This window comes from Podarcis liolepis (genome assembly GCF_965112155.1).
Source record: "Podarcis liolepis genome assembly, chromosome: 13".
NCBI classification, from domain to species: domain Eukaryota; kingdom Metazoa; phylum Chordata; class Lepidosauria; order Squamata; family Lacertidae; genus Podarcis; species Podarcis liolepis.
This window is the reverse complement of record NC_139573.1, coordinates 24,576,491-24,588,359: the sequence shown is the minus strand read 5'-3', so window position 1 is coordinate 24,588,359 and position 11,869 is coordinate 24,576,491. Positions and strand designations below refer to the sequence as shown.

At 44.4% G+C, this 11,869-nt stretch overlaps 1 protein-coding gene across 2 annotated transcripts; it reads left to right on the top strand.

The window, feature by feature from the left end:
* The first annotated feature begins 136 nt into the window (after positions 1-136).
* Positions 137-11,559, top strand: SULT2A1 (sulfotransferase family 2A member 1). Of its 2 annotated transcripts, XM_083472323.1 has the most exons (7): positions 137-3,665; positions 4,885-5,023; positions 5,841-6,049; positions 6,636-6,762; positions 7,568-7,662; positions 9,024-9,204; positions 9,996-11,559. In XM_083472323.1, the coding sequence occupies exons 2-7, from the start codon at positions 4,888-4,890 to the stop codon at positions 10,145-10,147; spliced, it is 900 nt and encodes a 299-aa protein (XP_083328449.1). In that variant the 5' UTR covers positions 137-3,665; positions 4,885-4,887; the 3' UTR covers positions 10,148-11,559. The 2 variants fall into 2 exon arrangements, with proteins under 2 accessions (XP_083328449.1, XP_083328448.1); XM_083472322.1 differs by lacking the exon at positions 137-3,665 and having other exon boundaries at positions 3,797-5,023.
* Positions 11,560-11,869: the final 310 nt, after the last annotated feature.

The window sequence follows — 11,869 nt, the reverse complement described above, 5'->3', positions numbered from 1 at the left end:
TTTCGTGTGCATGCACACTTCTTCAGATACTTAGTTGGTCTTTAAGGTGCTACTGGAAGGAATTTTTTTTTATTATTTTGACTATGGCAGACCAACACGGCTACCTATCTGTAACTTTGACTTTCCAAGCTATTCTTTAAGCTCTACAGATCACCACAGATCCTGCACATTCAGGGCTCTTCCACTAGAGGGCATGGAGGAGTAAGAGACTGGGCTCCCTTTGCCAGATTCAGATTTTACCCCCAACTAAAAAACGGGGTGGGAGTCCAGAGGTAACAGAGGACACCTGTGCAGAGAAGCAAGGAAGGAAAGGGTCCTGCCTTGGTGCAATCAGGTGTTATGGTTGAAAGTTACCTCAGAAAAGGTGGAGACTATCCATAATCTGGGAAACTATTGTGGATCTTTCCCCAATTATATACTTTTATGATTTTTGTGAGTAAGAAAAAAGTTGCAGGGTTGAGTGTTTCTGTTCAGGATACTCTATTTCCCCCTCATTTTCCACAACCCCCCCTCACAACGGGGAACTTTTTTTGGCCACAGTGTACAAAGTCTTCATTGCATACCCCTCTTTTTTTGTTGATGGGGAGAAAGGTTTTGAAACTTTTCTGTACTTCTGCAAACCTTCTGCCATTAACTTGGGGTTGTCATATTTCAGAAAGTGAAAATTGGGACACAAAAGTTGCTTTTTTGGCAATGTTGAGCTTTTTTCAGTTTTGCCCAAAGTTGTTGAGGTTTTTGTTCACACAAACACACAAAAAGCCCCCCCCCCCGGCTATTTTTAAGGGAAATTGGCAAAGATGACACTGCCGATGTGGATTGCCATATATCCGGATTTTATGCCCAGACACTGCTTTTGACTGCAGTATTCTGGGTATGTCTGGGGAATTCCAGACGTAGGTCAACCCTAGTTAACTTTTCTGAGTGTATAGTGCCCTTTTGACTACATAAGCAACAACACAGCCTGAACGTCAAAAGTATCTTATTCACACATACACACACGTACTGGCCTATGCTGACAAAATGGCTATTCTCATGAGGCATAAAAATTAGAAACAGCACCCCTAGGCTAGCCCCCATTTATGTGACATGTAAAAAGTGTTGTAAACGAAGCCCATCTCATGGAAGCTAGCTGGTATCACCTATTCGGGACACAGTCCTATAAAACCTGGCAATTCAGATATGTAAAGCATACTTTATATACGCCATCACAAAAATGCTTAGGTATATATATTACAAATTAACTCAGTTGGTAAAGCATGAGACTCAGTCTCAAGGTCAAGGGTTTGAGTCCCCTGTTGAGCAGAAAGTTTCCTGTATTGCAGCAGGTTGGACTCGATCCTTGCGGTCCCTTCCAACTCTACAATTCTATGATGAAGTGACATCAACAATAATAAAATAGTATCAAAACATGACAAAATTGGACAGGGTAGGCGGGGGAGAGATATGATAAAGAGTCAGAGAAACAATATAAAAATAATCTATTTATTCCAAACATGATACTTTTCAAATATAATGGTGTCTATCAAGGGCCTTAAGACTGCAATTCTGTAGTCGCTTGCTGGGCAGGAAGTCCCATTGTGCATAACAGGTTTTACTTTCAAGTACTTGAACTGTAAGGCCACGTTCCTATACCCACCAACGTAAAATAAGGCCCATTGAATTCCATGGGACTTACATGAATTGGTCTAGGATTGTATTGCAAATCCTGTCAACCATCCAATTTATAAAACACAACGTCTTTCCCTTGGGAGGTTGCCTCACTGACAATTCAAACCATTTTCTTCCTCATCAAGATCTCACTTTACACACAAGCATGTAGCCTGTTAAGAGTTGATGGGGAAAAGAAAAAATTACATCATCAAGGGAAACCCCTTTAGAACATGTAACAACGTCTCTCTCTCTCTCTCTCTCTCTCTCTCTCTCTCTTGCCTCTGTAATGCATGCAGTAACTAACTCCCAAGGGCAAAGCATTTCACAGCCAAGCTGAAAATATCTACTTTCTTAAAATACATATTCTATCGGATGAGAACCTACTATCAAGGCTGCCTCTTGCATAATCACAGTCATTATTCAGTCTGGCAATTCATTACCAAAGTGGATATTTCAGCTTGGCTGAGGAAGAATAAGAATATATATGTCATAAATACACTGAGAAAATGAGATATAAGGTTCTAACCTTCAGAGATGTAATGTATTATTCTGCACTCTGCACTTTCCTGAGGGTTGAGAAGTGCTGGGGTACTGCCACTGGGTCCCCCCTTTTTTTGAATGAAGCATTCCTTGGGGATTTAAGATGTCTGCAATATGCAACTTATTGATAAATGCAGAAGTACATGGAAGCAAAGAGGCATACCTGAAGCACAGAGGGGTCTGAAAAGAGGGTGCTGGCAAGCTCCCAAAGATACAGTTTCAGTCCCAGCTAGAAACTTGAAACTCTTGAACCCATGGCCCTGAGCTGAAGAGTCCCATGCGCTACCAACTGAGCCATCCATGTATGTACATGCAGTACCCAAGCAGTTGGATCTAGCCACTGTTTCTGGACCCAGAGAGAGTGATGCTACGTCAGAGACATTGTGGTGAATTAAAATGTCGGCTGGAATTAGCTTCTCAGAGCACCAGGCTGAATCTTTTTTTAAAACTCAAGCAGGGCTCAGGGCAGGTGGGACCTGCAAGGATGTTGAGGACTGGCTGCTGCCCAAGGATGCCAGGTTGAGCTTGCATCTTCCAAACTGCCAACTGTAGTCTCTCCCCCTCACCGCCCCCTCATGCCAGCTTTGCTTGTGGATAAAACATCCACAACCATAAAGATTAAGGGCTTTGGGGGGGAGGTCATATTTAAGCAGATTCTAAGCCAGTGGTGAGTGGTCAATTACAATGAATGGGGCACTGCTTCACCAAGCTCAGTGCGCCCTCAGCCAACCACCAGCTTGCCTGTCATCTTTCAACCAGTCCGGGGGGTAGCGTTGCCTATCAGCTTCCTGCTCCTTAGCCCCCTCCACCACCTGTGGGTCTGCCTGCCTTCTGCTCCAGCGGTCCCAATGGGCCTCGGCCACCAGCACTTTCATGCAAATAAGCATGCTTTGTGTTTCTTTCCGATTTTTCGTTCCATCGATGGAGATGGGCTAAGCTTATCCAGTGAATTAGCCACTTGGTTCATTGCAAAATCAGGGGGGGAAATACTTTAGGACGATGCAAAAATCTTCATCTTTTGAATTCAAGTGGACAAGGAAAGGCTGAGGAGGGGGTGTCAGGTGATGGAGTTAACAACAACAAGCATTCCAGCCGCAGCGAGTGGGACAAAGCAACGCTCACAGCAACAAGGCCTGCTTATGAATGAGACTCACAACATCTGATTCACATTATTTCCACCCATGCACATTTCTTTTTTGTTTAAAGCCAGGGTCAGTGAGGGCTTTATAGACTGTGCGGGACATTCTGTTAATGATTTGCCTTTGGGTCGCTGCTGCTGCTGCTGAGGCACATGAGAAGATTAATAAAGACCTTCTGAAGAAGAAGCAGGCAGGCTGAGCTTGGGGCAAGTGGGTGGGAGATTTAGCTGCCCGCTACTCTTCGGAAGTAGACGTTATCCCGCCCATCCCTGCAATTTTGCTGCGGTTTCCTGGAACTTCTCCTGCTCCCCGCACATAAGCCATATTATTGCACAGGTGAGTAAGCAGATTTAGAGGAAATTGTGTGTATGTGTGTTCCTGCAAATGCGACATCAAGCTTACTATCTCAAGAAGCTTGCTATGCTCCCCTTCCTTCCGGGCATTGGCTGGTTCGCCTGTGGCCCTTACAGTTTCTAGATGCCGTGGGGCAAAGAGGGCTCATGTATCAGTACTTCACAGCACACAGAAACAGCATTAAAGCAGGGTCCACACAAGGAAATACCTACTATCAGGTCCCGTTCAGTACTCTGGTTCCTGGTTCCATATAGGCCCTAGTTCACATTCCCAGATATGAGGGGCAAAGAGCCATCTGGCTCATTCAGGAATATTCCAGGCCTGCTTCCTGATTGTCACCTCTTATTAAAACAACAACAACCTGACCTTTATTATTTCTTTTCTTTTTTTTTACTTTTGGAGAGAGAAGGAACAGTGTGAGACAATATTGTTGTTGCTAACAGAAAACACCAACACCTGCAAAAATATAGAAAAAGAAGGAGGTGCATAATTTGAGTTGCTCCCCAAATCACGACGATCACTTCACTGAACCATCATTGTGCAGCAGCTAGGAATACTAATGCCTGGCTTTAGCTAGTGCACCAAAGGTAGCCATGCCCTTGTAACCTCCAAGTTTGACTACTATGATCTGTCCTTCAAGTTGGTTCAGGAATTGCAACTAGTGCCACGGTCAGGATGCTTATGGGAGTGGCAGGCTGGGTATAAATCCCATTTTAAAGCAGCTTCCCTGGTTACCAGTTGTTTTCTAGGCCTAATTCAAGGTGCTTACAGTTACAGTCCTGGACAGTGTGGGGCCCAAAGGTATAAGAGAATGTCTTCTTCGAATATGGATCTATGGATGAGGTTTGCTGTTGGCCCCACACAGGAAAGAAGTATGTAGTGCTGTGGCCTATGAAGAGCTTGTTCAATGGCATCTCCACATCTATGGAAAGCTCTCCTCACTGAGGTGCACCTAGCTTGGCTCAAGGGCTTTCATGACTGGCTACAGCTTAGTGGAGCAAGGAGACTTTTATGGCTGACCTCCCTGCAGTTCCCTCCATTGGTCAGGGCACAATGATGGCAAACCTCCATTCAAAACCATTGTGTGCTTGGATCCTGACACCTGAACACACTCTACAGTAGACCCACCTTACTACATCAAGAAACCACAGTTTCACTGGTGCTTTGTCCCCATGTTGAACTCTCTTTTTTTGCTCCATAGGAGATGGCTGTCCAGTATGTCCATTATAAGGGGATAAAGTTCCCCCCAGGATATAACTCGGTGGAGAAGCTTTGCTTTGCTGAGAATGAGTTTGAAGTGCGAGATGACGACATCTTCAATGTGACTTACCCCAAGTCTGGTAGGAGTGGGATTCCTGCTCAGGAATCGGGTGGGGAATGGGATTTCAAAACAGAAAGACATTCTACATTTGTATAGAATCACAGAATGCAGAGCCCTGCCCATTATGTTTGGACCTACTATGAATTCAGGCCAGCTTTGTCCTAAACAAATTATTAGAATGCCATCTTTTCTCGTGCACTTGCAAAAATGTAGCTGTTTTTATGTGCTTCTGTAACTTGCTTCCCACCCCTGGAAACATTTGTAGTTGTTTAGTTTTTAGGCGGGGGAATTAAAGGACAACATAACTGAATCTGGAAACTGGATAATTAAGACGATGGCCTTAACATTCTTTAGAAAAACTTAAGGTTTTAAATTCTGTAATAGCAGCCTTAAACACCGAAATTCAAAAAATAAACATGGGATTGCTCAAAATCCAAAATCAAACTTGCTTGGTTCAGAACTGATTGAGATTCAAATGTTGCTTGAATTTGAATGTTTGGGAAATGTTATTAAGGATGTAATCCTCTATCCACTTTCCTGTGAGTAAACCCCATTGAACTCAAAGGGATGCACTTATGAGTTGGCATGTACAGGAAGGTTTGCACTGCATATTTTGAAATCAAAGCCTGGTTTTCCTCTTCACCACTCCCACTCCCAAATTTTGAACCAGATTTAGATGTAGGAATTGTGATGGATTGCTTTGCAAATGGTTTTGGGCCAGCCACTGTTAGAAAATGATGGTGTGCTTGGCTTAAAGTAAAATGAATTTGTGGGTACCGACAAAATAACAACCCTCGTTAAACCTGTGGACTTCTTTCTTTTTTTCCTTCATCAAGGAACAGTGTGGATGATTGAGATCCTCAGCTTGATCCTCAATGGAGGTAATCCAAGCTGGAATCAATCTGTGCTTAATTCCTGTCGTGCCCCCTGGTTCACCACACAGCTAGGCCTGGAGGCAGCGCATCTCCTCCCACCCCCACGGCTGCTCACCTGTCACCTCCCCATTCATATCTTCCCCAAAGCCTTCTTCAGCTCCAAAGCTAAGGTGAGTAAATGGTGAGGAGCTGAATATGGAGTTGGCTGGGGTCCTGTCAAAGAGCCTAGGGGCACTGCCATGGTGATTGCTTGTGCGTGAAGGGAAGGACATCTTTGAAAGTGGAAAATAACATTTGTAGTATTGTGGGTCCAGCCCATTCAACATGAAAAACTCCATGTTGGGTGTGCAGCTTATTTACAGGGGTAGGGGAAAGTTTTGTCATTAAAGTTGTGGTTATAACTCTAGGCCCGACTTCTTTTTTGCTTCAAGTACCTTAAGCTATTTTCATTGCAAGGACTCGAAAACCAAAATTATAATTACATAGTATAGTTAGTTAAAGTGATCAGTGCTGGTGTTGCCATATTCACCAATGAACCATATTCCAGGTCTCGTCTGTACCTGCCCTTAGCACCTCACTGTTACCACGCTGAATGGCAAAAGCCATTTTTCACCGCAGAGGTTCAGCCTTGGATCATGCAAAGTTCCAAATTTTACAATATAAAGCCCAGGTGGTTTCCTTGTAGTCACCCTAAGACAGTGTTCACCCACTGATAATGCCCCACCTCCACCAATTAACAGAAGTTTTCTCCCTTAGGTGGTGTACACATTGCGGGACCCCAGGGATGTACTTGTTTCTTACTATCATTTCTCCAAGATGTGTGTCCCCTTTGAGAACCCCAAATCCTTCAACCACTTCCTGGAGAGTTTCCTGAGTGGGGATGGTGAGTTGGATTGAGGGTGGGTGGCCAGAGGAGGAGGAAGAAGGGACATCTGGGTGTCCTTGGTGGGTGTCCTTGGGACATTTGGGTGTCCTTGGTGGAAATCCAGTTCACACACCCAGCAGTTCATTGCCACAAGATGCAATGAGGGTCCACTCTCTCAGGTGGCTTTCAAAATAACAGCTGAGACTAATTTATAGGGCATGGTTTATCTATAGGTCTTGAGCTGTGGCAGCCACAAGGGAAACTCCTTATGCCTATGGCCCTCCAGATATTGTTGGACACCCACACCATATATTTAAAGCACTTTTGCATTAACAGTCATGCCTTCCCCCAAGGAATCAAATCAAATCCTGTTGTGTGGTTGCTTACCTGCATAACTCTATCTGTATGTGCAGAGACGTGCCTTTTCGGACCCTTGGATGCATGTGTGGCGGTCAAGGTCAGGACCAGCAAGGTGCAGTGACATTGGGGCCAGGCCAGCAGGCTTGGTCCCATTCCCCCTTCTGTGCATTATCTTTACTCATGGAGAGAACATAGGAAGCTTCCTTATTCTGAGCCAGACCATTGGTCTACCTAGCCCAGTACTGGTCTACAATGACTGGCAGTGGCTCTCCAGGGATTCAGACAAGGGAAATTCCCAGTCCTACCTGAAGATGCCAGAGATTGAACCTGGCACCTTCTGCCTGCAAAGCAGATGCTCTACCAGTGAGCTACATCCCTTCCTTGTAAAAAAAAAGGGTTTCTGTAAAAAGTAATTCCACCACCCATCGCTGATATCTCTATCTCCGTGTATTCCTTGGTGCAGTACCTTTTGGATCGTGGTTTGACCACATCACAGGTTGGATGAAGCTGAAAGGCAAAAGCAACCTCCTTTTCATCAGCTACGAGGAGCTGAAGCAGGTGAGAGCATGGGGCAGATCCCACCCTTTCCAAGGTTTCTGTAAAGCATCCTCCCCATTGGTAGAAAAATGAATGCAAACCTATTCCATGCGTTCTTCATTGGTAAGACAAATGAGACAATGTTTTAGCAACATGAAAAACAGGGCTGAATTCAATGCTACACACATGTAGTTCTACCCGCACAGCAGGACTTCCTGTTCTTCTCCTTGTACCTCACCCCCAATCTGTTCCAGAGGGTCCCCCAACTTAATGGAGCAGATTTTGAATTTGTAATGGGGAGCAGGGGGCTGCAAGAGAGAGGAGGGGGAGATTCCACTGTCCAAGTGGAAGTTTATAGACCAAGCAGAATGGCCATGCTAGTAGGGTTGCCCTTCAGACACAAAAGTAGTTTCTGAGCTATTTTTAAGGAAATTTGCCAAAATCTACACTTCCGACATGGGTTACAATGCATCTGGATTTTCTTGGACATTTCAGCAATTTGCGCCTGGACACTGTTTCCGACATCCAAATCCTGACGATGTCTGGCAAATTCCAGACGTATGGCAGCCCTAGGCATTGGATGCAACCCAGAATTCAAAAATGTCTGCTAGGTGATGGAGGGGAAAGACAATTTACACAGGAACCTCCCATACACCAAGCCAGATCATCGCTCCATCTAGCTCAGTCTACTGCACTGCCCCACAGGTTTCAAACAAGAGCCTTTCCCAGCCCAACCTAGTGATGCCAGGGACCTTTTCTGAGCAAAGCATGTGCTCTTCCAGTTGCCCTATGTCGCCTCCCATTTTTATTTCATTCATCCCACGAGTCACAACCTGTATTCCTTTTCCATTGTTATCAGTTCTTAAACTGCATTCTAAACATCACTTAAGCTGCAGTCATGGACACACTTTCCTTGGAGCAAGTCCCCAGAGTAGACATGTACAGGATCGTGTTGTTCTTTATTTAAAGCGCTACCTCCTACTCATTTCCCCCGAGGTTGTTGCATTGGATATTGCAGTATCATAAACAGGCAGACACCATTATTAATATATGGTGAAACCTCTAGAAGCTGTCTCTAGTCTTTCGTCTTGGCTGTGATTATGTCTCAAGTTTTGTGCAAAAATTAGAACCCAGGGCATGATAACAGAGAGGTTTGGGGTTAACTGGGAAACTGATTCTCTGGCTGTGCTCAGGATAAATAGGGCTTTGTATATTCTGCAGTTTTCTGACATGATGCAGAATGAGTGCACCATGAGCATCTCAGATTTCATTAAAACACACACTTCAGGATACAAAACCTTAAGACTAAAATTAGGTATCAAAGAACATAGGTCTTACTTTTTCTGCTGCCTAGAACACTAGTCCCCTCTGTATCTGTTCAGGACCTGTTTGGTATTGTGGAACGCCTCTGCCATTTCCTAGGGAAAGAGCTTGATGAGGCAGCGATTACATCAGTGGTGGAGAACACTTCCTTCGAAGCCATGAGGAGGAATGACATGTGCAACTCAACAATGCTTCCCAAGGAATTTATGGACCAAGAGAAAGGGACCTTCCTGAGGAAGGGTGAGGCTTGCTCCAGTAGCTTTTTCCGTAGTTTCAGAGGAGATGGGGAAGAAGGGGCATGGCAGACAGATCACGGATAAAGGAACAATCCAGCCACAGTGCCAACAGAGGTGAGAGAATTTGGGTGGCACCACCAGTGACCTCGCACAATTAAATATGGCTGGGGCGAAGATGGAGTGAGGACAGGAGTGGGATGTGTGTGTGGTGACACAGCAGAATCCTCTCCATGTCAGCAAGACCAGAGACGCGCCACCTAAAAAACATGTATATTAATCAGTGCTGAGGCCCATACCCCTAAATTAAAAACCAGGTGATAATTAGCATGCATTAGTGCAACAGTAGAGCTGTTAGAGGTTGTTAATGGGGTGGGAGAGAGCAATGTAGTATCTTCGCCATTGCCTAAGAGGCAGGCAGTGACAAAATAGAAGGGGAAAGTTAAGCAACTTGAGAAGATCTTGGCTGGCTGGCCATAACAGAGAGTCTAAATAAGTCTTCTGGCACACCAGCTCCATGGGAGACAGAGAGAGAGAGAGATCTGAAGGCTTCTACTTTGACCTCTGACCTCCTGACTCTGCCTTTGCACCGGTCACTTTTCCCTTTGCTGGAAGTGTCCTGCACAATTTCATTGGCAATTACAGGCACCCTTTGATCTAGTAGCAGTGACTTTTGCAATGCTTATTTTCTCTGGCGGGCAGAGGAGCTGACTTGCAAAGTGCTGAGAAGCTCAGCTCCAGAGAAGTTTAATCAAAGGTAGTTTGAATTTAATTGTTGCCCGTGTCCTCATTTTCTAGGCATCTGTGGAGACTGGAAAACTCACTTCACGGTGGCACAGTCTGAATACTTTGACAAGGTTTACCAGGAGAAGATGGAGGGCCTGAAAGGAATATTCCCTTGGGAATACACTAGGCAAGAGAACCACTTGGGAAAAGGCCTTAATTTCTGAACTGAAAGATGCCGCAGCCTAAGCTTGTCTGTCTGTTACCAAGAAAGCCCTTCCTTAATCCTAAACCCTAAAGTAGAGGCACTTTTTGTAGGGGAAATGTATGTGCTCGGAGCAATTCATAACATTTTTAATAATTTCACATGCTTCAGGGTGCTGGATGTGAACACATGTTATGCTTCAGGGCACAGAGTGGCACATGATGTATCATGTGAAGGCATCTACTGCAGTCATCTGGCTGAAGCTGGACTGCATTGGAATTAGCAGGGGGAAACTGCCGGAGGCTGCCTTAAGTTGTTCAGAAGAAAACGGGGATCTAATCATGTTTCTTTTTCAAAATAAATATTATTAAGGCAAGCAACGAACAGCAACTGAATATAGCGATGCAACACACTATTAATCTCAAGATGGTAAATAGCAAAAGAAAGGCAATTTTTAAAATAATAATAATCAGTGCTTTTTTTCTAAAAAATGTTTAGGGGTACAGTGGTACCTCAAGTTACATACGCTTCAGATTACATACGCTTCAGGTTACAGACTCTGCTAACTGAGAAATAGTGTTTCAGGTTAAGAACTTTGCTTCAGGATGAGAACAGAAATCGTGCTCCGGTGGTGCGGCAGCAGCAGGAGGCCCCATTAGCTAAAGTGGTGCTTCAGGTTAAGAACAGTTTCAGGTTAAGAACGGACCTCCGGAACGAATTAAGTACTTAACCCGAGGTACCACTGTACTCTCATTTTGACTCAAGAAAACCACCATTTTATAGTTCAAATAGGGAAAAAATAAATACAGTAACTGGACAAAAGTACAAAGATTCACAAAATGTTTAGGAGTATGTGTCCCCCAGCGTCCCCGCAAAAAAAAAGAACTGATAATAATAATTATAACAACAACCACCACCAGTTTTACAGACAACCACAACAGAGACAATATTTTAGAATCAACAGTGTGGATTTCAGAAAGTTATTATTCTAGAACGTTTGTGGGAAAGGGCTTCCGAACCCCATAAAATAAGTTTGAGGGAAGGATGGGTGGCAAAGGCAGAGAGGCCTGCAAAAGCATGTGTTTGGGGGGCAGCAATTTGATTTGAGCTAATCAGATGCCTTTCCTAACTAAACAGTTTTTAAAAATAAATAAATAAATAAAAACAGATTACATTTATTTGTTCTTTTGGCTGCAAATCTGGAACCTGATCAAAGTGAAGTCACTTGACTCCCACTCCTTCTCGATTGCCAGCTTTTCTGGGTATAGGCATCTCCATCCTGCCTTGTCCTCCTTTGCTTTCAGGCTTATTAGCTCTGCTCAGTCGAAAAGCCTGGAAAGTGTGTGTGTTTAAAGTTTTTCCTGGAATTTAAACTTGTTCTGAAAGGGAAACCTAGAAGAAAGTAGCCCCTCTCCCTAGCTGGCATATGAAATACTGCCGATACAATGTCAGTCTGTTATGCGTGCGTTTGTGTGTGGCCCAGCTCCTTTAAACTGGGGGGGGGCGGAGGGGGGGATACAAAAACCCGCTTGGAACTCACATTCTTGGGATCTTGGAATGAGGGTTGGTTGCGGTTACTCACTGGCAAGGAAACCGTATGGTATACTCATAAGTGGCATGGCTCAAAAGTATAAAATTGGTGCAGGAGAAGAACCCCACCCCCTCCCTTGCACACAAACACACACACATAATTTCCAGTCCATTCTAATAGGTGTTTTCACATTGCAGGATTCCTCCCAGTGCC

Excerpts from the sequence above, each read along its gene's own strand:
- SULT2A1 (XM_083472323.1), top strand. The coding sequence starts at position 4,888 with ATGGCTGTCCAGTATGTCCATTATAAGGGGATAAAGTTCCCCCCAGGA. Across the intron at positions 6,763-7,567 it reads GAGTTTCCTGAGTGGGGATG|TACCTTTTGGATCGTGGTTT; the intron begins GTGAGTTGGATT and ends TCCTTGGTGCAG. Across the intron at positions 7,663-9,023 it reads GCTACGAGGAGCTGAAGCAG|GACCTGTTTGGTATTGTGGA; the intron begins GTGAGAGCATGG and ends GTATCTGTTCAG.